The sequence below is a fragment of the Atractosteus spatula genome, chromosome 19, assembly GCF_055471065.1.
Source record: "Atractosteus spatula isolate fAtrSpa1 chromosome 19, fAtrSpa1.hap1, whole genome shotgun sequence".
NCBI lineage: Eukaryota > Metazoa > Chordata > Actinopteri > Semionotiformes > Lepisosteidae > Atractosteus > Atractosteus spatula.
Window position 1 is genome coordinate 5789148 of NC_142724.1, and position 26655 is coordinate 5815802.

At 38.6% G+C, this 26655-nt stretch overlaps 1 protein-coding gene across 1 annotated transcript; it reads right to left on the minus strand.

The window, feature by feature from the left end:
• On the minus strand, positions 1-26070 carry znf512b (zinc finger protein 512B). The gene is made up of 19 exons (XM_088937184.1): positions 25990-26070; positions 25692-25844; positions 25383-25564; positions 23857-24004; positions 16018-16097; positions 14725-14853; positions 13216-13388; positions 12186-12412; positions 11099-11170; positions 9451-9582; positions 8788-8912; positions 7899-7991; positions 5799-5897; positions 5193-5375; positions 4173-4373; positions 3005-3106; positions 1668-1730; positions 1168-1266; positions 1-810 (listed from the first exon to the last, which is right to left on the minus strand). Exons 4-19 carry the CDS (start codon positions 23978-23980, stop codon positions 517-519), a joined length of 2196 nt encoding a protein of 731 aa, XP_088793310.1. The 5' UTR covers positions 23981-24004; positions 25383-25564; positions 25692-25844; positions 25990-26070; the 3' UTR covers positions 1-516.
• Positions 26071-26655: the final 585 nt, after the last annotated feature.

Consider the following 26655-nt stretch of genomic DNA (forward strand, 5'->3'; position numbering starts at 1 on the left):
TTTTTGTTTGCTTTTAAAGTTCTTCCTTTAAGAATATGATGGACAAAATCTGGCTTTAAAGTACCTAAAAATACAAGAGCAGTAAATTAACTGACCATGCTAATTAAATAGCTTATACTATAGATCTTTTTAAAGCACAACATAAACCTACGTACATGTTGAGATAACACTACTCAAAATTGATTGAAATAGTAGTTTGTTTAAAAAAGAATATTTATATAAAAGGGTTTTCACCTTGCTTACAGGTGTAAATCTCCCTTTTGTTAATAGCCTAAGAATTAAAATGAGGTCTGAATACAGAATGAAAAAGTACTATATACCAGTATATACCAGCACACACATATACTGTATATATTTATATATAAGGTTAAAAAAACACATGGTAAATTAATATTAAATAGCGAAACAAAGTAGTTTATTTTTTATCTTTACTGTCTGGTTTCTAAAGTATTCCTTCATATCTAGAGTGAAATGCAACTGCTTGCGATTTTCTTGAAATCATCTTCCGTGCACAGTTCACTCAGGTGGCATCTTTCTGGGTTTCCCTCTTTTCTTTACAGGTGTCTTTGTTTCCCTGTGTGGGCCTGGGATGCTTCTGTTTGCAGAAGAAGTGCTCTCTGGGGAGTCTGCATTGCTAGTCTTTGACTGAGACCTCTCTGAGTCCTTCTGTGACATTTCAGGCAATCTCTCCTTGGGCTTTCGCCCTCTCCTCTTTCCAGTTGTGCTGTTCTTTAAGTCTTTCTTTAAACCATTATGTTGGTCTTTCCTCTTGCTGTTTGGCGTTACCTGGTTGGCCGCCCGGAACCAGTTCTGCATTGAGAAAAGAAGTAAAAAAACACTCAGAAAAAAATTAAGATAAAATATAAAAATGGCTGATTATTACCTGAGTGAACCTGAACAAACCTTAACAAATAGTAAACTCTGCTCTTTAAGATTTACAGTTTTTCACAAAACCATAATGGAGATGTTTCACAGCATTTTAGATCCAGTTCTTGAACCAGCTATGGGATTACATCACAAAGTTCACGTTATTACCTGATTGAGACTTTTTATTAAGCAGTTTATTATCTAAATCCTTAAATACTCTCTGTCCATAGTTTCCTATGACACCATGGTGTCAAGGAAGTTAAGGCAAATTTAGATCTGTCTGTTATACATTGAGCCTACCTGAGAATGAGTTTTAATGATGTGGTATTTTACTCCACTTTCCGAGCTGAACTCTTTCTGGCACAGCAAGCATCGATACTTTCCAACAGCACCACCTCCCTGAAGAACACAAATAGACTGTTTCTCCTATGGTACAAGCATAAGTACAAAAAGCTGACAAATCTGCCTTCCCTTTAACTGGTGTGTTACAGGGAAAGAATACATCTCTGTACACGTTTACATGAGTATGTCTAAATAAATATATCAATTACAATCACAATCACAACAAGCACATAAAATACTCATAATAACGTGAGATTACATTATTATTTCCATGTACTGTTCAAGGTAATCCATTAAGTTAAATTACTTAAATGACTTAAGAGTCAATCTATGCCTTTGTCATCATAGTTTGTTTAAATATGTTTCAAATACTATAAAAGTGTTGAGAGTTAATGGTAAACTGAAAGACAAATGATGACAATTGTATATTTTTACATTTATCTTTGAAAAGTACATACCTTATTACAGTTTGCTAAGTGGGCTTTAAGTCCTGAAACGCTTGAGTAGATAGCTTCACAGCCCTGCACACATATTATAAAGTAACAACAGTTACAGTCCTTGAACCATAAAAAACACCCTTTTAGTTTCTGTAAATATTAAGGAAGCAGTTTATCCCAGTGTTTCAAATGGTGGAATTTCCATGTGTGTTTCTGTACATGAGAAGTAGTAATGTGCATATATTCCTGAAAAAGCAGTTCTAGAAAACCAGGTTTGTAAAAAAGAGTAATAACATCAATTCCAAGGTCAATTACAAGCAATTCATTATTCATGATAATGACATCAAATACACAAGGATATTCACTTGTAATTTCACATGGAAAGGTACATTTCTCATTAAAAAGCAAACATGAATGATCTTGTTCTATGACAGCCTCTGGATTATGTACTGTATGTAAGGCCTCAGATGTAAAATGTCCTTCATCTCCATCTGTTTAAGTACATATTTGTTCCATAAAGGTCACAGAAGTACCTAGCGGATGCATCATTCACTCATAATGATACATGCAGCCCTACCAATTACACTTCAATGGCAATTTGGGTACATGTAATAAAACAATTTTTAAACGACCAGGCATCACAAATCACATCTGTCTTACACGGGCTTAACCCTTCCCTTTGAAGAGCATTGCTCACACAAGTTGTCACACGTTGCACCGAGAATAATCAAATTTTCTGATGAGCATGTTGTTTGTTCATGGAAACCTGACAAACTTGATTTGGCTTGAGCTAAATGCCTCAAGAAAAATTCTAACACATGGAAACAACCCCCTAGTCTCATCAGTGAAGAGCTACTGTACATTACATTCAAGAAGCAGAAGTATGGAACCTAATTCCTTTTTCTCCCTTTTTCCCCAAACAGTACTAAAAATGTTCAATATGTGCATTAAATGCATTAACAGGAAAATTTGCCTAAAGAAAATATCACCAGCCCAGAAGCACACTCTACACAGCCACAACTCTATGCATCCATTATCTCTATGTGAACTGAGCCATGTACCCAACAGCTGTGAGGCAGCAATGGTAAAATATTTTACAGCCCCCAGTGATGTGTTTCCAGCTGTGTACCTTGGTTACACTGGGCTATTAAAGAGTATGCAGTGGCAAGAAGACTATTTTGGGGGTGGTTAATTAACAAAGGAACTATTATTACAAGCAAAAACAACACTTGAGAGAGAAACAGAAAACAATCAGCCTTTTGTACAAACAGAACAAAAGGAAACAATGGTAGTGAACACTAACCAAATCTCTCATGATTTCTAAACTACACAAGCCTTGCAGATATGTTATGACTTACATTGCTGGGGCAGCAAATGAATCCTTTCTCTTTGACTTCATTCTTCCAGCTTTCAAGCATCTTGGGGTTAAACTTTGGAAGCCCTGGGCGAGTATAGTTGAGCTGAAACAAGAAAAGTGATTTATCCACTTATACTAACAGTTACTGTACCTTGTGCAAGTTTGGTTTGTAACAAAACACTGAATATGACAGAAAGGTTCAAATACAAATAACCAACAACAGAGAGAACGGCTTTAAACATCATTAGTAAATAAAACTGAGAGACTTTCAACAAAGCAGTTGCCGCCAACAAAATCGACAACACTAAACTGTATTATGTGAAAGCCAAATTACACACTTAATGATAATGACTGATTTGGAATTTGGTACCAGGTTTATGCTGTGGATGTGGTTAACAAGAGTTCCCCATTTTAGATTAATATGCCTCAAATAATATTCTAACACCTCTTCCAGCTGCACCCTTAGCTCCAGGAGATCCAGGAGATCTCCCAGCCAAGTACTGGCCAGGCTCACACCTGCTGAGCTTCAATGGGCTGCCAGTTGTAAGCTGCAGGGTGATATAGCTGCTCTACTTTATGACAGTAGCAAATCGACTATAAGCAAATATCAACTGCGCATAGAAAAATGCATTTCAGTTTGTCATGAGTAATGACTCTGAGCAAGCAAATCTATATATAAGACCTTATAAACTTATAACTGCTCTATAAACATTATAACAATTAATGTACAGTACTTATATTTGTTTTGATTCATATCACCTATCCCGGTCTGTAAATGTTGTGGTACTTCAGTGGACAAGCTTGCTATAAGAACCAGATATCACCTTAAGACATCAAAGAAACCTGTTGTACAATCTGAACACTATCTCTTTACATGTAGTAAAAAGTATAAAAGATCTGGTAAGAAGGAAGATAATGCCTGGTGTGGAGAACAATGTAGAAGCAGCCCTGCCCCTCTGTAAATATTTTGGTGGTAGTGTGGCTTCAATCTAAACTCCTGTACTAATAGGCTAAAATCCTCAAATAAAGGTGCAAGTCTGGCACAGATATAATAAGATTGCCTAGAGGTACAGATAGGCCCTGAAAACCCTCTGTGTGTGTATGCACGAGAGTGGTCTTGGTGGGACCAGCTGAACAACAGTGTCCACGATCACAAGCACGGCTCTTACTCTTTTGCTGTCGGGGACCAGGTCGTCCTTCATGCGGCGTTTACTCCAGTCCTTGGCCAGCTCGTCCTCGGCTATCTCCTGCAGGTGGAAGACGGCCACCTGGGCGGACCGACGCCGGACCCTCCCGCTGGGGGTCCGCTCAAAGTCCTCGACCGGTTCTTCCGCCACCTGGTGCTCCTCTGGCTCGGGCTCCTTTGGGCTCTACAAGACGCACGCGGCACGGATCTGGTGACGCACTGCTCTGCACTCTCATTCTCACTGCGCCCGGTCAGCACTGCACACAGTGTAGCACGTGTATCGACGGAGAGCGGGCCACTCACAGCCACACAGAGAATTCAGGAACAAGCACAGCTCTGTTCCCTGTCCTGGCAACTGTAATGCATACGGTTGTGTTATGTAGGAATGTAAGAAAGGTTATAAATGAGAGGAACCATTCACCCCTATCTGGTCAGTCTGGGAGTTATCAGCTTATTGATCCAAGGATCTCATCCAGCCATTTCCTGAAGAAAGCCAAAGTATCGGCTTCAACCACATGGATGGGTAGTTTATTCCAAACAAAATACCCATCCATGGGTAAAGAAGCGCCTTTTGTTCTTGGTTTTAAATGCACTTCCACATAGTTTCCACTTGTATCCACTGTGTCAGCTGTGTTGTCTTGTCAGTGCCATTGAGCATCAATTCCCTTATATCTGTGTCTGTTCAAGACTAAAGAGATTCAGTTCTTTCAACCTGAACAGGTTTCAACACCTATGTGTGTCCCAAAATGCTCAAATATCGTTTCTGTGACTCTAGCTTGTCTTTGCATGCAGACACAGCACTCAACACACAATCATATACACGACAAACACCAGGATACAGCACGCAAAGGTCTTTCACAGATCGATTCTTGCAGCACAAATGCACTCAGAGAAGTTGTACTCTGAGCAAGATTTTAACCCAGCATGCTGTCAAGATCCAGACTCTGCAGACACCACCTCATGCATCTGATGCATTTAAATGAAAAGTTGTTATGCTTCTTACTGTCAAGTCTCTCGCAGTTGTGTGCTCGCATCGAATGTGATAGTCATGGCCAGCTTTGGACTTGTATGTTTTCCCACAATGTTCGCACTTAAAGATAGGCTTCTCTGTGTCAGACAGCTCCTTCCCACAGCGCCTCTGATGATACTGGTAGCCCATGAGACTTGAGAAAGTGGCTGTGCAGCCCTAGGGGAAGACAGTTAAGAGCAGGTTGCAGAAAAACACCTTGAAGAGACTTGTGTGTACAGGCACATAACAAAGCAGGCAAAAACATACTTCCCTGATCTTGCAGAAATCACCATGTTAAAACTGCATAATGTGCTCTCAAATTAAGCAAGGACTTTCCAGATCATACAAATTAATATATTTCATGAGTGCTATGTTGGGAAGCAGCAATAAAAGCACTGCCTTGTCTGATCAGTCTCCTTGTTAAAGTAACAAAGGAGGCAGAGTGTTTTCTAGGCAGCCCTCAGCCTCACTTGTTGTTGTTGCTATTGCCTCTTGTTTTTAATCTGGTCTCACTAGCAAAGGACAACGGCAAGTTGCTTTCTTCTTGTTCATTTCTTAATTTGGCTGCCAGTTAAACCGCAGGCATGCTTTGGCGTGTACCTCATTGTGACACTTCAGCTTCCCCATTTGCTTGAGCACTCGGCGCAGCCTCTCTCTCTCTTCCTGCCCGTCCTGAAAGTGACCTTCGTTCACGACCGGCTTCGGAAACAAGGCAACATCACAGTTTTCACCACAGGGGTAAAAGACATGCGTGCGGAAGAAGAGAGTTTCTTTTTTTTAACGCACATGCACAAAACACCACTGATAGGTAAGACACATCTGATTTAAGATTTTCCTCAACAGTTACAAAAACTGTTGTCAATTGTGTTGCTTGTGATATTTTATTCACATGTTGCCTCTACAATAATTACAAGTAGATTTGATCTTTACCCCTTGATTCACAGATGTCCTCAAAGAAAACCTACATAATGGAGTCTTTTAGACATGGGTTTTGAAATATGAAACACTGGATGAGGTTGGTTTATTTAGAAATACACAATTACTGTATAGAACTTACTTGTGGAAAAGGTTCTTAACCAAGATCTAAGTAACAAAAAACAAACATTTCAACAGACTATTTAAGGAAATAACTATTTGCCTTTAGAAATATCTAAAAAGCTAAATATCAAGCACACTATTGTTTTTGACAAACCTGTCTTTACCGGTTATATAAGAGGCACACTACACACATTTACTGTATACCATACTAATCTCTTTTTGAAACCTGTAACCAAATAAAAAAGACCTTCAAAATGCCATTTTACATTCTTGAATCAATGTAATGATTTTATCATCAAAAAGGCAGGCGTGCTAATAACAGACAAATCAAGTATGGAAGAATAAGATGTTAAAAGAATGCTGACAATGCTCAAGAAAGTAAAGATTAAGAAATGTCTACAGCTTATCTGATTTGAAACCTGATAAGGTGAAGGATCAGGAGTCAATACAAACGAAGACAAGAAACAGATGTAAAGACTGGACCTTGGGTTTATATTTCCATGGAAAACACCATATGTTTCAGTATTTCCCATGGAACAGTCTCTTTTTTTCCTTCAGGAAAACAACAGAAGGCAAGAGAGCTCCTTCCAGCGGTAATGAAAACAAGACTGAACGCATCTCACAGAAAAACTCTGCTGCTTACCCTGCGGTATACCACAGCACATGTTTAAACCACAGCCTCTATTGTGCATGGGATTTGGAACCACTAGATCACAATAGCTTTGAATCAATAGTAAATGACTGCTCTGGCTGAAAACCCTTGAACAAGATATACCTCTGGGACTGGCACTGGTACAGCTCCATCATCAAAGAGCCACAGATGTTATTTGCCTATCTCTGCAGCAGCAGTGATGATGCGTCACATTATTTCTGCTTCTCAGATCAACATCTGCCCCAGGCAACAGCACTCATTGGGAATACAAGCCGGTCTCCAGACAACTTTCGAAACTTGTTTTTCTGTTGTAATACCTCAGCCCTTCGGCTAGCTTTTCATTCCTCCCTGCCTGTCAAACAATTCCATGTCTGCTGCTTGAAAGTTTGAGCAAAAAAAAAAAGGAAAGTGAACTTTGACTGTTTATTCCAATATATTTTATTATGCATCTGTAGTGGAGGCTGTGCATAATTTATCATGGACTCAACTTATTAGTTTTAGTCTGTTCTTGTTTTTGTGAGGATGTGAACTTAACCCTCACCAGCTGAGGCAAATTCATCATGGATTAAGAAGACAAAGATACATCTTTTTTTCTCATAAACAGAGGTGCCTCAAAATGTCAAAACATTAATACTGCAAATAGTCAGTAAAATTCTAAATTTCCAATCTCTTTTCCTCAACTTTACTACTGTCAAGCTACCAAAACAAGAATCGTCAAACACTTCTTTGCACAAAGAATGGTGGGTGTCTGGCACAACCCACCTAGCCATGTTGTAGAAGCTGTTTCCACTGGGATTTTCAGAAAATTGCTGGATAAAATTCCTTGGATCCATTATCTTTTAATAACCAAGAAAAAAAAGGCTGGCTGAATGGCTTCCTTTTGCTTGTAACTTATGCTGTTAATATTTTCTCATCCCATGTGGTATCTCAGCAAGCTAAATGTGGCCCCCGATCTGCAGATTTCCCACCAGCGACTTCCACAAAATGCGTGTGCAGGTTTACAAGCTCACCTTGTGACTGTGCTCCGCCATGGTATGGTAATTCAAGCCCGCTTTGGACTTAAACTGCTTCTGACAGTGCTGACACTTCAAGGCATCCTGAAGCTGAGAACAAAAAGTTTAGATCGATCACTGCCAGTGGAGACTGAATTTCAATCAGTGCTGCACGGGATTGCTAAAGTCTTAAAACTAATCTGCTTTCTAATTAAATTATATGGTGACATCCTTTTAAAAATATAAAGGACAAACTTGTCCAATTTTGAACGTACATTAAAGGTTGGGGATAAAGTCAGCTTGTGGCTTTCTGCATTAAAGAGCAAAGCAGCATCATTATATACAGTACTATATCACCCAAATACAAAAGCACTGAACACAGCGAGACTAATGAGTCCCTTGCCGCAGTGTGTAACCAGGTGAGACTGGAACTAAATGTGTGCTTCTGAAGTAAACAAAAGCAGATCCCAAGAAGAATTGGAAGAACAAAGCTCCCCTCGTAGTAATATCCATTCATCCTGGGGAGGGTCACAGAAGCCTGAAGTCTGTACTGGATGCTGAGGGTACAAGCCTGGACTACACCCTGTGAGGTACACTAGTCCACTGCAGGGGACACACACACAAGAACAACTTACAGACACCAGTTCATTTAGCTCCCTTGTCTTCTGGAGGTGGGAGGAAAGCAGAGCATCTGGAGAAACCCCAACTGAGCCCAGGGAGAGCATGCAAACTCCACACAATCTTGGCCAGAGCTGAACCCAGGACCCAAGAGCAGTGGCACTAACAACCCTGTCTCACCTTCGTAATACACTTTACCAATTACATGAAAACGGAGAAAAAAACTAACTTTCTGGAAAATTCCACAAAAGATGTAAGAGCTAGCGCCTAAGTACCTATGGCTGCATACCTTCTGGCAGATTTCCATGTGTTTCTTGAGGCCGAGGACTGTTTTCCTTGAGACCAGAGAACAGGTGGGGCAGACGATCTCACCTCTCTCTGAAATAGCATGCTGCCACTGTGCTTCCGGGCTCCCTGCGGAGGAGAAGGAAGACAAACAGAGGCATTATCATGGCAACAGAGAGTGGGCGTGGGGGGAGGAGGGGGGGCTGGGGGGTGGTGTTTGTCTACCTGACACTGCAGTAGAACACGACTGATCCGCTCAGCTTGGGTCAATACGATGTTTTACTCAAACACTGGTACAGATAAATTTGTTCCCACCACAGACCCATTAAGAAACAGCTTGATTGAATTCTCTCATTATTATGCATGATGGATTGAATGGTCCTTAAGCTCTAATAACCTTATTGTGTTCTTTATCTGTAACAGTTTTAAATATTTATTCTCCTGGCTAAGAGTGCCAAGTTTATAGATTATAGCTGATGAAAAGGCAACCTTTCTTTTTAATTAATTTCTGTGGAATAAATCAGTTTATATTTTACTTGATTAGTTTAGAAAGTCTTCAAAACAAATGTCGTCGTTGGCCTAGCTTGTGTTTCACAAGCTTTGCCTTCAGGACCAGGCATGGACAGTCACAGGAATCTGCTTGTGTATGATAAGAAAATATTTTTACCTGCAGAAAAAGTGCTTGATTCTTTTCTCAGAGTGGAGGCCTGCAGTTTCCTTATCGCTTCTTCATGAAAAATGTTTCCATCTGATTTCCTGGCTCTGGAAGCCTTCATTTTGTCTTCCGATTTATTCAATCCTTTAAGAAACATTGGTTCAGAAATAGCAGGTGAAAACAAAGGAACGTGCAAATGCTGTGGTTCAGGCCTGGATTTGTTTTTCACTATCACTTTCATGTTATTTTAAATTAAAAGAATATATATTTTAATTAAAATAAAAAAATATGTTATGGTCAGAGTGTAAATTTTGTCAAATAAAAAAAATCATTTAAACAGTAATACCTGACAAAGGGAGAACTCCCCTGTTACATATTAGGCCAAGGCGTAATTATTTGTCTTGGGCTGAAGGTGGTTTCTTAATGAAAGACAAACTTGATGTTAGTTGTTGCAGAAAAATAAAAAAGTCCATTAACTGTGTGCAAAATGTTGAGCTAATACTGAGCTGAGCTAAGAGTCTAATAAATGTGGGTTACGTTTTTAATGACAAAACTAGTAGATCTAATAACGATGATTTCAGCTGATGCATGTAAAGGATATACTGTATGTATCGTTTTTTTTTACAGTACCAACACTTGTGTATTACATAGAAGACTGGTGGTTCTAAGACTCTATTTCCAGAAGATGTTAAACTATAAATTTCTAAAAAAAAGAAAGTATTACAATGCAGTAGCAAGAAAATAAATGTTTCCATTATTGTCAAGAGTCAATTACGTATGGTCCAAAAAAGCATGCTTAGGTCAGACTCTGTCTGGACATCACTGCCTCACACCTGGGCGATGTCATTAGTTAACAGTGATCAGGAACACCAGAGGTGACAGGGCCTGAACCTACCAGGGTGTGTTCAACTTGTAGGGGAGCAATGACCTTTGACCCTTGACCTGATACCTGCCAATTTCCATGTTGACAGTAAGAGCCACGACATGCCTCCAGCAGATTCCCACTGGCACTTGTAGCATGAAAAAACATTGAAGTGTTCTAACAAGTTATGCTTCAGAGGCGCACATATGGATGATTATCATTTCCCCAGTGCTGATACGTGGGTCACAGAAGTGAGATGAGTCAATTAGCAACCCACAGTTCCAAATTAGTGAGGGTAAAACAGAAGAAAAAAAAAGAAATGTTGAAGCTATTTAAGGGTTGTACAAAATTTAACAAAAAGCTTGCAATTTTTTTCCCAGTCTGCAGATGCTGTTATTTGCAACAACCCCCTGAGAAATTACGACTATTATCTCCTGTGGTAAAACAGTGGAAAGCAAATCGAAGTGTAGAAATATAACATGCAGCACACTCAAGCATGATAAATCCAAAGTGAGTGTGGTGAAGAACTACGAAGCATGGCAAATCACGCCAAGGTCTTGAGAAACACTGGTTGCAGGCAAATGTAAGGAACTACAAAAAAGTGGGAGTTCTGTTACTGAGAAGACAAAGAGAACTTTTATAGTTAGGTAATGTGTTATATTATTTAATTTTATTATTAATTTTATTGAATAATATATTATTAATTTTATTTTGTAACAGAAAAAAGTAAATGCCTGGAAAATCCCATTGATTAAACAGATGCACTAGGTCGTATTAGGACTGGAAGCTGGAAAGTACCTTTCATTCCAAACGTTCCTGAAATGGAGGGTTGCTCCCCTGTGAACTTCTTTGGAGTTTTCTGTTTCCTTCCTGGCTCAAGTGAAGATTAAAACAATCAGGTCAATCGCTTTCTAAAAACTATATAAAAAGACAACAGGTGCCTGTGGTTTCTGGGTCTCATTCACAAAAGGTGCAGACTGAGGCTCTCTGTGAGTGGGCATCTGGAAAGGTTTCTGAAAGAAAGTGCCCTTAGAAAGTTAACTGGGTTGTTTGTGATCTTTTATTCATACTGAGGATTTAAAATGGGTTACAATGTCATCTCTCCTTTAGTTACTTAATGCAAATATGTTTGTTACAAATTTGAGGACATAGTACATGAGAAATCTCACTGCTTTTTTACAGATGTTAACTTATGGGTTCAATATCTTAACTAATAAAACCAATGTGATATGTAATTAAAATTAGTATCCCAGGTTAATTCTTACTTTTTTTTCCAAGATACAGTAACAAAAACATGCATAAATTTACGACGTAGACACAACATACAGTATTTAAGTATGGGCTGCATTTTAACCTTTTGATTAGAAAACAACTCCTGTTTTAATTTAAACACTGTCGCAAGATCACTTATCTAACTTCTACAGTTTTTACATGCTAAAAATGTAATATTCCTCAAGTAACAAATATGTTCCTAATATAAATCTGTCAGTCTTTTAATCCAAAATACATGCATGAACAATAAGTGCAAGCAAAGCCTTTCAATGCCCAAGTCTAATAGTACAGTGGTGCTGCTAGGAAGCTCAATTGTAGTATACAGTACATCCAAAAATCCTCTGTGATAGTAAGTTCTTTCCTAAGTGTTTGTGGGATGAACAACCCACATGAAATACTACACTCATTAAAACAAAGGAGAAAACTCTTTTTGTAGTTGATCTTACCAGGTAATGGAGACCAGAGTTTGCAAACAAAGTGTGTGTTGAACTACAGGATAAACTACGGTCTCCCCAGACTGTACATGGCAAAACCAAACTACTCTCGTTGGAGCTCCCTAGTGCTGCCACAGCCCCGCCAGGCCCTGCTAGTCTACGAGGTGCAGTAATCTTACTGTGCCTTGTTCGCTCAGGGTCCTCCTCGGGAAACAGTGAAGGCAAGCTGCCTGCCTCACTCTCACTGCCTCCGGGGGTCTTCGGCGATGCCTCAGAGGAAGTGGCCTGTGAGTGTTTCTTGTCAGCCTTCTGGACCACGCAATCCCCATTCTGAGAAAGCTGACCCACCTCCTGCGTCTTCTTCATTTTACACATACCTGGGGCTGCATCTGCATTGTCTGCAGCTCTGGAGGGAAATAAATACCCAAACAAGTAAGTAAATGAATATGACTTACAAAAAAGGCCTAAAGAGGTATGGTATTACTGTAACAAGTGTTAGGATTTAATTTGCTCCTGAACAAGAACTTAGTAAATCGGTTTAAACTGCAATCAGATACAAGGCAACATTAATTTCTTAAATAAACTGCATCCTCTTTTGTAGTTCTTTCACACATAATTAAGGTAACATTTGGTTTCACACTATTTCGACGTGTTCAGAGACATAAACCTGTCTGGTCTGAAGATGATCTTGGCCAATTATTTTGCTTTTCATACCAATTAATTTTATTAATTAATTAATTTTGGAATTACCAATTGTTAATCAGCTCAGCTCACCTCTGTGACTCTTGTACGAGCACAGCAGGAATGAGGACAGTGCAATCTTTACTCCAAAGCATGTACTTCTTAACACTGATGTCCATTTTACAGCAAGTGAAACCCACAGCCCCTTGCAGGAGACTGAGCTTCAGATGTGAGAGTAATGTGGCTCTCCCTGACAGCACAGGCAAGTCGCAGGGGTCACTGCTGCACAGTAAGACAAGGTGACCTGGGTGACCTGTGATCTCCAAACCAAGGCAGCACTCAGCCAATTTTGCAATGCTTCTTGGGGAAACACAGTGACAACAGGGCACTGTTAAAGGCCAGGGCCTTTTTATAGGTCGTGAGAACTCTCTTTCCCTAAACCAACATTTGTATTTCCTTGTTCTTTTAAATTTAATCTGCAACAGCTGTGCTGCTTTAAAATGAGGGCATACACTGAAAGACGAGCACCTTTTCTTAGCATTCCCCTTGACTGGCGTTTTCTGCACTTTGTTATCAACTTTCGGCTCCTGCGAGGCCTTGTCAGCATGGTTCCAGGCTTTGTGCTTCTCCAGGCGGATTTTGGATGCAAAAACAGCTTCACAATAAGGACACCGATGGCTCAGTTTCTCTGCTATCGTAGCCTGAGAAAAAGGTAAACATGTAAAAAAGGAGGGTATGATAAAACAGTGGCATTAATGTTGTGAACGAGAGGAAAACAGGCTTACTCAGTGCCTAACGATTCAATGAAATCACCCAGCCTGTTTCGGAATGATCCAGAATCTCCGTTTGGGCTTGCTTGTTCTTTGCCTCCACAGCTCTGAGAAAACAAAGTCTACTCTGAAGACTTGAACTGTGTTTAGCCTGAAGTGCAGGCCAGGACTCTCTGTTAATCTTAATCAAATCTCCAATAAGCCTTTTTTTTTGCTACAGGGTAAAAAGGTTGAATCTGTTAACTATCTGACATGGCCATTTTGTCTAAGGAAAGCCTGATAGCTGCTATATTGACTTCACCCAGTGCTACAGTAGTATGTTTCTTTGTTGCTATATACAATCGTCTGAATTGCTTCATGCTATTTTTTAGTGTTGCAATAATGTGCCAGTGAGCCTTTAGCAGCCAAAATAGGTTTGCGAAATTGCAGATCAGTCTCGCTGAAAACAATTTTTATGATATTAAACATACCTGTAATAATATAGATTTTAAATTCAGAGGCGCACAGAAGAAAATCTGCATGGGTCATGAAGTGAGAGTTCTGCTTTCTCTTTCTTTGGGACTTCAGAGACACATGCACTACAGTATGTCTAAATCAAAAGGGTCAACCTCTTCAGACTTGAAGCCACATTCATTCCCTTCTCGTCCTGTTCACACAAAGCGTGTTCTAATCTGGAACACTACAGTAACTCTGCCAGAATTCTTTTTGACCTTGTCAGGGCACTACCATATTGCCCTAAGCAATTCATATGGCACATCAGCTCATGTGAAAGCGGAGGGTTTAATCAATCTAGTTTTCAATTATAGTGAGGTCACAAGGCTTAAGAGACTTTTGCCTTAAGACTGACCCTAAGTCCAGAGGACTTCTGCACATGCATATTAATGCTGCATCAAAAATACCAGCCTGCCTACAGGAGTTTTAAGTTGCATTCATTACACATGGTCTTCTGAAGGACTAAGCACTATTTCCCATATTTCTAGATAAAGTGCAGCAAAGGAACAATGAACTATGGGTTGGATTACCTAATAATGTAAAATATAGAAGTTCAAGTGGTAGTAAAATATATACATAACATATATGTATGTATTACACAATATAATATATATATACACTTCCCATGTGACTCAATTCTCAAAGCTAAACCATTTACTAAATGATTTTGATCACTGTTTTTTTCTTGCTTCACTCAGCTGAGCACTGATGATTTAACTAGGCTTGCCTTAAACTTAAATATGTGAGATCCACAACACTGAAAATCCACTCTTACCCCCTGACAGCGCTGGTAATGGTACTTTAGTCCATAAATACTTGGGAATTCTAGCCAGCACCCAGAGCTGGGGCATTTTACTCTGGAGTGATTCTTAAACTCTTCCTTCCACGAAGCCATCACAGCAGCCTGCAGAGCAGAAGTGAGAGATTAGAAATAGCTAGTCTCTCAAAACAAATTCAGTATTTTCCTTATGAATATAGTTGCTGATTAAACTTTACTTTAATTCCAGTCACATTACTTTTCTTTGGTTTGCTGGTGTTTTAGTTTTTCTAAAAAAATGCTAAATATAAGATCTCAGTATCTCTGATACAGCAATTCCTTATCACTTTACAAAACTCAGAATAGTTTGGAAAAGTAATGATAAAGAGATTTGAGTAAATTCACATTATTATGTACAGTACCTTCTGTGTCAATAGTACATAAACGTTATTTTAGATATGTTACATAAAAACCCCTATAACAAATAATGTCCTCTGTGACACAACCCAAGAATAACTGTAATTTTGCACCAATTTCACTTTCAGGCCAGGTTAATTTGCACCGAAAACTATAAGAAAAATTAAACCACTCAATCTATTTTCACTTTTGTGGAGCAGGACATAGCATGATTAGCAAATCTAACATACCTGATACACAATACCAGTATTTCCCTTCTTTCAGCATTCCCTACATTACAAAATACCGGAATTGTTTACTTGAAGTGAAATTCAAGATTGACATTCGTTAAAACTATTTACAGAAGGTTAACTATGCTTGATAATTTACCAAGCTTTCTTTAATCTCAAGGTTACTTTTTAGTCATCTTTCGCATAAAACATCTATTGCTTTTATGTCCAACTTAACTGGGGAACAAACCTCCACTGTACCACAAACGTAAAATTTGCAAGGTGAAAATTTCATGAAAATGAATTTCCACCATAATGCTCGACTTCACAGAAACCTACAAAATGGAGGATTGTGAGAGTCCGGAAGTAGAGGTACTGTACCTACCCTGCCATGTTTCTGAAGCCAATATCCCTGTTACCTTATAGTAATGGCTGGACGAGATCCTTGGATCAATTAGCTAGTAATTCCCACATTTCAAAACGCGGCATCTTTTCATTTGTATCCTCTCCTAAATTAAGATTCAGAGTTTATCGTGAAGATGCATTTACCAAACATACAAGATGAAAATGAATGCTGAGTGCAGTCCTTTAGAACACGATGTGGGGAAAAGGAGTGTCAAGCAGGTGTTAGTGCAGAAGCCTTAGTTTTAGGCCTCAGTATGGTCTTTTACTGTAGGTTGCTTACAGGTATGCTTCTCAGCTCCTGGTTCTCAGCTCTGGGGCGTCCTTTTTTCTTGCCTTCCACCTTCTCGTTTGCAGATGTACCTTCGAAGACGGGAGAACAATTCTTGTCATTTGAATTTTTATACAAAGAAAAAATGAATCAAATACGCCTGGCAACACCACTTTTGGAGATCTGGAGGGAAGCAGTGTGGGTCTGATGATTGTATTGGGTGTGGGCTAGGGATGAGGAGGCTACTGGGGAGGAGGAAGGGGGAATTTTTACAAGGTACTTGGTAATTTTAATCCTGTTCTGATGGTCTAATCAAAATACAAAACTTGATCTAAAAAAGGAATTCTAATAAAGGTCACAATCAGGAGCACTTCTACATTAAGACTCGCACTTATAGATAGCAATATATCCAGGGCTGGTAAAACCTGACCTTCTCTAGACGCAAAAATTTGTTCTCAACTGACCTATCTGGTTAAATAAAAATATTGATACTTTCTACTCAACCTAGTACTGTACAGGAAACACAGAGACACAGTACCTTTTCTGTTAAGACTTTTTTATTAATCAACCTTTGCAATCAAACAAACTTATCAGTCAAGCAAACCATGAAGGATGGCTATAATTTAACAAGCCTCAGGATCTCCGTGCCCAAACCCCAGCCTTCATATTCCTTTACTATATTAACTCCCATTTCTGGTTTCTAAATCACTTGATCCACTCAGAGTGTATGTTTTTGAATAACAGGACAGGAATTGGACTGTCAGAGCAGGTGGGTAAAGAGTCCAGGTTTGAAGTAATAAAACTTTGTGTTCCTTTCGGTTCTCTCTTTGACTGTTTTATCCTGCTCTAATGAACAGAACTGGGTTTTAGTCTGAGTGCGTTGTTGCTTCATGTCATAATTCACTTTGAAGACTTCTTTCAAGTATCACACAGCATGCTGCCTAACAAGGATAAGCACGCTAATTAACACAATCACCCTTTGCCACAATTAGATCTCAAATAAATCACTCTGGCTCCTGGGCTGTAATCCTACATTTAAATTTTGTCTTGCAGATTGCATCGGAATTAATTAAGTTCATTTCATGCTTGGTATAATCCTGACCCAAGATTTTGTCAGAAATTGGTTATTTTCAAACACTAAATTAAATGTGATATATACTGGTCTTTGGACACACTGAAAATAATGGTCATTAGTCTCATTGGACCCCACTTCAAATGCATGAACAATAATTTCTAAAATAATAAGCAGCACTAAGCACTTACTAACCCACTCTTGCACTGCCACTCTTGCCTTTAAAAAAAGACTATAATACCAAAACAATATAATATTCTATCATTTGTCTTAGTGCCAAATTAATCCAATCATTAGGTACTTTTCAGGGTAATAACCACAAGAAATAACACTGTCCAGAATTGTCACAGATACTCACTGCCTGATGTATGAACATCAACCTGCTGCATGACTGCATCAAGTCTGCAGTAGACACAGCTACAGTAAATGGTATAAAGATTATTTCTTTCTGTTCAAACCTTTAATCTATGTTTAGTCACTAAATCTGTGTTATCTGCATGGTAAAGCCATTCCTTTAATTACTACAGTAAATTAGAGAAGAGCTGCATAAATGTAATTTCTGATGTTATTATTTCACATTTGATTTTAAAATAACTAGAAACATATAATCTCACACAATCGCACAATAAAAATTCCTACACCTCAAAGCAGGATTTAACATAAGTTCAAGTGGTTTTGTTGCTGTTTTGCATTAATCAAAGGATGCATGCTATCCTTTAACTAGTGTAAAAGAGTTCAACATCTGGCCAGAATTTTCCAGTCGTGCTGTTTGGTGAATTTATGATGCGTGCTTCATTCCACACTTTAAAGTTATTAAAATATTCTTAACATGAAAATGGAAAGTGGATTTATCAAACTTATCAGCGTTTTGCTTTAAATTTCAGGTTTAAAATAACATACATTTAGAGTTTATAAAAATGTTCTAAACCAAGTAATTAATCGACTCAATTCTGTTTGCCTGTTGCTATAGAAATGAGACCTGCTGTAGTAATCTATGTGCTCCCAGCCCCCAAATCATCATTAATTCGTGTCCATTTAGATAGGTGGGTGGGTCACACAGCAGTTTTCACACTACAGCTGCGGTATATTGTTCATTTTCAAACATCAAGGCCAAGTCAGAACGAGAAACTGAGCTCCTTCAAGCACTGCCAAAAGCAAAATAATCTCAAATAACCAAGTCATTTTTAAGAGAACCCGGAATAGTTTAATTTTAGGAGAATATTAGTTACAATGCATCATTAAAACTTAGCTTTTTTATAGAAATGCCCTTTAAACGTTATTGTAATTCTGCTGCTGATGTCTTACTCGGGTTGTTCTCTCACATCCTATGAGCATGGCTTTCTTGGAAACACACATACCTAAACATGAATATCTGCAACTAACAATGCTTCAACAAGTTTTAAATCTAACCAGATATGCTTGCCTATGCTATAACTCGAAATCACACATAAATACAGACTATAACACAGTTACTGTATTCTACTTTATTCTACTGTAAAGCTTTGTAAATGACACACACAGTACGGAGAGGCTGGGGACAATGTAGGTGATACAGGGTATTTACAGTATACTGTAGCATTCACATTGGGCAAATTGATACATCAGTAGTTCAATAAAAAACATTAAACCTTTTGACAAGTTAGAAATGAGGAATTTCTCAAGAAATTAATATTTAATTAATTGGCAGTTTCAATTACACTGGGCTGTTGATCTCCCTAGAGTACTGTATATTCACATACAGTATTCTATACTGTAGGTGCATCTCACATTACATCTAGTGTTCGGGCATTTCTCTGACAACAATGGCAGAAAAACCCAATAGCAATTTAATATTTAATATTTCATAGGTGGGTATTAATAGGTAATACGTGGGTATAGAAGTTTAATAGGTGAGCATTTATTTGAACCATTGTCAAGCTACACCATGTTAGCGATGTCAGGCACCAAAAGTGACTCATCTCTGATGAGATCAGCAAGGGTTACTCACTCTATAAAAATAAGTTCAGAAAATGTTAAAAGTGTAGACTTCCTAGCCACTATAGCCTGTTTTTGATTGAATGGCTTAGACACATAAAAACATAACTTTGTTATTTATTGTTTGTGAACTAGAAATCTCCACACTCTGCAGACTTTCACTATTGTGATCCAATGGGAAGGTGATGCTTAAAGGGTTGCAAAATGACTGCCTACTTTTTCATTTGAGCCAGAAAAAGCGAACAAAAAAATTGGGAAAAAAAATCAAAGCACAGCGAGACACATTTGTTATGTATGCAGAGCATTTAGAAAGCCTTGTTATTTTTGGATGCAGACATCCTTTAATATGCAAGTATCGTAAATTGATTTCTCAGGAAACACACGCAATCTTCCCAGCTACACAGCTTTCTAGCCAAAGAACCAGACACAGTTGTTTAAAGTCTACCAGATTGACAGATAAAACCTTAAAATAATGTAAAAAAATCTCAGAACTGCCTAAAACAATTTCTCACATTAAAAAAAGAATTAGGATTTAAACTTAGGACTAAGTGGGTACCTAAAACAAAAAATAGACAATGTATGAGTTGTCAGTGTGTTACTGGCAAAAGTTATAAAGTGTGACTGCATAGCAACACCTACTAAGATTAAGATGTGAGGCTTGACCTGTATTAAATAACCAAAATCCCTACAAACTGTACAACGTGCAACTCAGATGACCTTATTTACAGGAAGATAATTGTTACACATAGGAATCTGCAATAGTGTGACCTCATGAGTGTTTCAACCAGTAAAGATAAATGTTCAGTACCTCGATTGAACCTTATAGCCCAGACATCACTGCTTCGAGAATGTTATGTCATTAGCCAACTACTGTAACTGGGATTCTCCAAAAAACAGCACACAATTAGTCGACTGCCCATGGTTTGACCTTGATTTGGCCAAGACACCCTCAACCTGACCACTACAGGGACCTCTGGCACTTACCAGGCACCTATCACCTTGAAGATTTGTCAGTGAAAGATGCATCACTCCTCCATTAAATACCTACATGCTCACTGAGAAATATGGAGGATGGTGACTTTTTCAGAGGGAAAAAGTTTGATACTGTACTCCTCGTTGTTCCAGTTCAGGTACACTCATGCTAATCGGCTCAGCACATTGACAACCGGTGTTTCCAAATTGAGGGGAAGTGTGTGTGTACTGTATAGAGAGTGTAAAACAAAAAATAATAGGTGAATTAAAACATTATATGCCAATTAATCAATAAAACATTTAAGACATTCCATTTTCCTGCTATTCATATTTTTCTGGCATAGGCCTGATTTTTGATTGATATGGTTTTAAAAGTTTGGCCAGGAATGAAAAATTCACATCCATGTAAGCATTCCTGAGCTTGTTTCTTATGCAAAGAAGGGGTGGGGATGCTCAAAACGTACTGTAAAAGATTCCAACATAACTGAGGCTTCATTCATTTAAAAAACACTGAGATAAATAACACTGCAAGGAGACCCAGAGGTTGCATAGCAATGGGATAATATTCTTACCTCTGTGAGGGCTTTGATAGATGTTGGGTTTTTAATGAAGAACAGCTGACCAAAAAAATGGAATCCACAAATAAAAATGCAATGAACAGCAACTGACTTCACCTCTGAAATTCCCAATTAATACTTGCAAAAGGGGAGCCCATCTGACTTAGAAACTAGTCTCGTTTCTGTGTTTAGAAGGTACTGCAGGGCTGTGTCACGGTGTAACAACCCAAACTGAGGGCACAGCAAGATTTCTCATACAAATGCTTTGTGAATGGCTTATTATAAAGATGGAGAGTTAAGCCGAAAGGCAGGATATAACAAAGGCATGGAAGGAAGAGAAAGTCATTTCTCAGATGATGTGCATGTCTGAGATGAAATTATCCTGAGCCAGCATGCACTTTCGCAGTTCGGTGCCCTCTTTAGAAAGCTGACATAACCGCCAGCAATTAAACAGATGAATGACCATACAACCTTCAAAGGTTACTAAACTACTCTTAAGTTTACACATAATGCAGCAGGTCTTGTCAACCAATAAGCATTTTACATTAGCTGTCAATACAAAAACATTGCTCTTTGCTTCTTACCCACATTAAATAAATAGGATAAAAACACAATTCAAAGCTGTATGCCAGCGCAGTGATCAGGAGATTTTAATTCATGAAACCCAATACAAACATAAGTATAAAATATTTTGTGTTGAAATAAAATCCACAGGTACTTTAGGGAAGCCAAGAATTCCAATAAATCTGGTGTTCTGTGGGCTAAGAGGAGATCTCTGTGAGCTGGACAAGGTGCTGTGCTCTCCAAGTTCTCTTGGAGAAGAACGTTTTCTGCCCTGTATGTAAAGACTCTGCTTCACTAGTACATTGGTGCAGCTACTGTACCTTCAGTGCAGGCTAATGGAAACAATTATGACTCCCATGAACTACTACAGCAAGAAAGAATGGAATCAAGAAAAAAAAGCATTAGCATCTTAAGCACTGACATATTTTTCTTCTGGTATCTCTTACTGTAATTATATTGTGTAAATGTGTGTACAAAAAGCAAACTTTTGGGTCATTATGACCATGCAGTAGAGCAACTAGGAAATCAATACTAGAGGGAGACAAGTAAACTTTCCCTCACCCCTCACAGCCAGCTGCTGTTACTTAACACACAATGTCAGAATGTGTGCTTTACAATTGCCAGAATACTGCGTTTTCTCACCAGTTCAGGAAATAACACTCTGTGGTATCATAATCACGGACATATGGGGTAATCATTCAAATTGCTGTTTAATTGTATTTACTTTCATTTTTCATGTAAGTCTACAGTCAAACCATTATGCGCTCAGTGAATCCAGTAAGCTATATGGTATTATAATCAGAGTGGAGGTCCATATATTCATTTGTTATATTGTGATGGTTAATGTACCTATGGGAATTTCAACCTAAAACAATGACAAACACTCTCATTACCAGAACCACCTGTCTGGTATCCAGGCCCGTTACCTAGTAACGTTCCTATTGCCGTACAAGTGTAATTAGAATCCGAGTCCTAAATTTACAAATATATAATTAAGTATAATTATTCTTATACATATGCTCAAACGCTAAATACCCAAGGCATTCAAGACTGGTCATCATTTTTAATCCCCTTTGTCAAACAAACACTTATTTCCCTACACAGATGCTGTTTTTTGAAGGAGTTCCTCTAGCTTCAATCTTACAGACATTTGAAACATTTTGATATGTCTGTTGATTTAAAATGTCCTCTGTGAGACTATTTTTACAGCTGGAACTGATGATTTATTCCTTTTCTGCTTTGTACAATAAGTATGAATGTATACTGATTAAAATGTATGTGTTGAATAAAGGCAGTGAAGAAAAATGTGAAACCTTTCACTTCAAATTTAGTGGCTAACACTGTCTGTCCTAACAGGCCAAAGACACTCAACGTACCCAGAACTGTGACTAGGAAAGAATGTCAATGGAAATTTCGAAGAATGCTCTTCAGAGACTGAGTAATCTGAATCCTGAAAATTGATTCTAACGTGGTGTAAAACAGAGGAGGTGTAACAGCAGAACACAGCACCAAGAGCCTTAAACAGTCCCTCATTATTCCACTTTTATTCTTTCTTCAAAATGCCTCTCAAAGCAGGCATCTCATTAAAACTCCCATGGTAAAATTACCATGGGATACAAGAAATCCCTTTAATTATTCTTTTGACTGGATTCCAAAATATATGATAAATTTTCTCAAGTCGTTTTCTCTGTCTTTGATGTCTCATAAGACAGAAGTTGATAACACATTTTACCCAGGAAGAGAGAGAAGCCAGGCTTTCCAAAAAACAGCCCCTCCCAGTCATGTCAGTAATGCTCACATGATCTGTGCAATCTGATAACACACACTAAAAATATGGGAATTATAAATATGATTATGTGTACAGGGTAATTAAATGCAATTCAAATAATCTTACCAAAGGTAACATAAACAAGAGATCTTTTAAAATCCAAATTTCAATCCAAAAATCTCAGGAATCTTTTGAGAGGGCTCACATATAAAACACTTCAACCAGACTTGGCTATTTTTTTAATTATGAGAATTAGGGCATTTCACTGATGAGGCAATTATACAGTAGGTGCTAATATGTTTCATCCATCACTGTGTATTTTTTTTTACAACAAGGTCATTTATAAAAATAAGGCTTTACTTTTATAGCAAAACAACAAAAACAAATTAATATCCTCCTTTTGGAAAGCACTTAATTCACCAGCATGAATATCTCTGAATGTCATTTTTGGGAAAAAAATATTAAAACAAAATCTGTTTGGGCTACCCATATATGAAGCTTCATTAATAAAAGAGACGTGAGAAAATCTACACAAACTGGTCTTCGGACCAAGAAGACACTAACAACCAAATAAACAAGACAGGCTGAATGACCTCTTCTTGCTTTAAACTGTACTTTTAAGTTCTTAAGAAAGCTTGAAAGTGAGGTTATTATTCTTCAAAGGCAAAGGGAATATTTCAATATTTTTTACAATGCTTTACAATTTCCTCTACCACACTTTTTTTTATTTTTGGGGTTTAAAGGCATTGCAGTTACGACTTTATACATTTGGACTGTATATCCCTTGTCTGTGTGCAATGAAAAGTCTGTCAGACATTATTACTGCTTGTCATGTAGCTGGTTCCTGGTTCCTGTTTAAAAGTTTTCTATTTGACCGGAATACCAATAGTGTAGCACAAAGCTTCCAGTAGCAACAAAAGAGAATAGGATCAATGACCACTCACCAAGTTTAGTGTCTTCTCTGCCCACCTTCTTTGCTGTCGCTGTCAGGCCTGCCTGTTTGCTGAGCCTTCTCTGGATTCCACCAGAGGGCACATGGCCCAGCCGTCCCCTGCTGGAGTCTGCCATGCCTCGAATACAGGCAGACTGCAGCTGGAACACCAAATCAAAGATTACCTGTCAATCACATGTCTACCCCAGTAACCCGTCCACAAAACACCTGTCGGGAAGCTGCCACCTTTAATACGGCTTCTACATGAAACCTAGTCAATTATTCGTGTTGAAATAATTTTTTGCCTATGTTCAGCTTTCCAGTAACACTGTATTAATACGTAACAGAGGAACATTTTTTCGATATAGGCAATAATCCTCAGACACCCCATGTCTATTTAAAAATAGCTGCTGCTTTTATGATGTGAAAAAAATGTATAATAAAGATAGCTAGTAGAGCACATTATTCAAATAAAAAGGTATGGTTCTCATTCAGAACATTGTTTTACCAGCTTTAACTATTAAAGAGATATGAATAATTAATCTCCAGGGACAAGGGATAGCTGCTGATGCAAACTGAAGTTTTATGGTCAAAAAGTACTAACTAGAGATGAAAGACACAACTACTGAGTCAGATTAGCATGCGAAATGAACAAGCAACCCCCAGATTCTCTAACACACATAAAGGTGCAGCCTTTGACCTTTTAATACAGTACTGCATGAGATCTCCCTGTCATAAGGACGGCAGCAGACAGGAGATACAGTGAAGCAGTGTTTTCACGTTACACAAGGGACCTCTACATCAGTGAATCGGTGTGCAATTATCCCAGAGGCATTTGCAGTTACCATATCCTGTCTGTACTTCCTGATACTGAAGCAGCCCTGCCTTCAGTCTGACACTCTGGTCCAGACACTAGTGCCAAATGTTAACTGGGAAAGAATGTTTCTCTTTCTATGCAGACCGAGACAGAAGATAAGGGGAATCTTCTGAAACAATGAAAATGAAAACTACAACTATCTGCTTATATATTGATGACCTAAGAGCATAATAAATACAGGATTACAAGCTCCCTGCCTATATGAGATTAAGATATTTGGGGGCTGTGAACCTCTTAGCAATCTCTGGGACTAGTCATAAAACTTAGGAAGAAATGTAATTTTTCCAGTGTTCAATACTCAAGTTTATGTAACAATAATCCTATATACTCTAAGACATGCAATGACAACCACAAAAAACACAGCAATTAAGTTGTGTGAAAACTAAGGCATCTGGGATTTTAATGAAAACTCCTATTCTATATAAGAAATATACATGTAAGAAATCAATGACAAAAACGTAAACTTTCTACCTCTTGAGGAATACAGTTTCAGTCCCCCCCCCCCCCTCTTTAGCACCGAACCTGCCTTGGTTGAACTACTGTACGTTCATTCTTGTTCTCAGCACGACTGAAACCGGACTGTGGAGATTCATATTTACAGCAAAATCCCCCTCCCAAAACACACCAGCGCACTCACTTCGCATCAGGTAGGCCACACCTACCTGGTGTGTTGGGAGTCACCCGACACCAACACTAGTGGCCGGGTGGACCGGGTCACCCACGTGGGGTCAGGCGGTGCACTTTGCCAGTCGCCCCGGTTGTTACATGGCAATCACACCTGCTGTCCCGGGAGGTGATCCCAGAAGACTGTCGTCACGGCCAGTAGCCACTCTCGCAACACCCGCTGTGGTTCCCAGGGAGGAAAGAAAAATGCAAATTAAAACACAACCTGAACGTTTTTTTCCCCCCCTCAATCCAGCCACTTTCCGCTTTGGTTCATTAATATGCAAAACACGGGGTACTTCGTTTACCTCAGGCGTCTGTGGAAAAAGAACGGTACGGAAAATTTTGGCGAAATGGCTCAGTCCCATAAAGGAAATAAAAAATACAAGAAGCTTTTATAGGCACTGAAGCAAAATGGCGACTTTATAATACGAAGGAGGAGTAAAAAAAAAATCCTTGCGCTGCAAAGAGAGAGAAAAATATGTTTAGTGCAGTAATTTTCGGCAGCTACATGGCAGTTCGCTAGAGTAAAAGAAAATCAAACGAAGAAAAATATAAAGAAAGGTGCAAACGCGCTAGTTTTAGCTGCGGTCTGCTGCTCCTTACCTCTGATTATTTTATTTTTGTAATACAGATATAATCTCCGGGGCCGTGTACAGTATTACAGTAATGTGTTGGGTCATGCGCGTATCCACTCTACCTTTGACAGTTGTAACTACAGTCGAGAAGGCAACTTGCAAACTCTCGCGTTATTATTTTTTATCATGCAAATTAAATTCAGTTTTCAGTAAAATAAAATCAATGCAAAACTGACCGGCTGGTGCGTTTCCACCGACGTGCTGCAGTTCAGTCTTCAGCAGAGAAGGGTTAGGCAGTCTGTATGTATGCAGCCTGGCTGTCTGTCGCCGAATATCGTTAATAAACGTTTTGATTTGAGTTTTTTTCCCTCTCTCTCCAATCTAATGCTTATTTTTGAACGCATTACACATTGTATTGTATTGAGCCGCCCCACCCTCTTACGTCTACTTTTGTTCTAATCTAACTTTAAATACGGGAATTGGATCTTTTATAAAATAGACAACCATTTTAATTCGACTTTATCTAATGATCCTGCGCTCCGAGTCAAAGTAGTGGCACACAGATTGTATGCGAGACAAACCCTTTTTAATTTCCTTTAAATGATCATTTTGGGGCTGTTAGTGGATTTTTTTTCTCTCCAGGCCAAATTTAGCACGGGGGGGGGGGCAAGTTATTTCCTAAAACGGAATGACA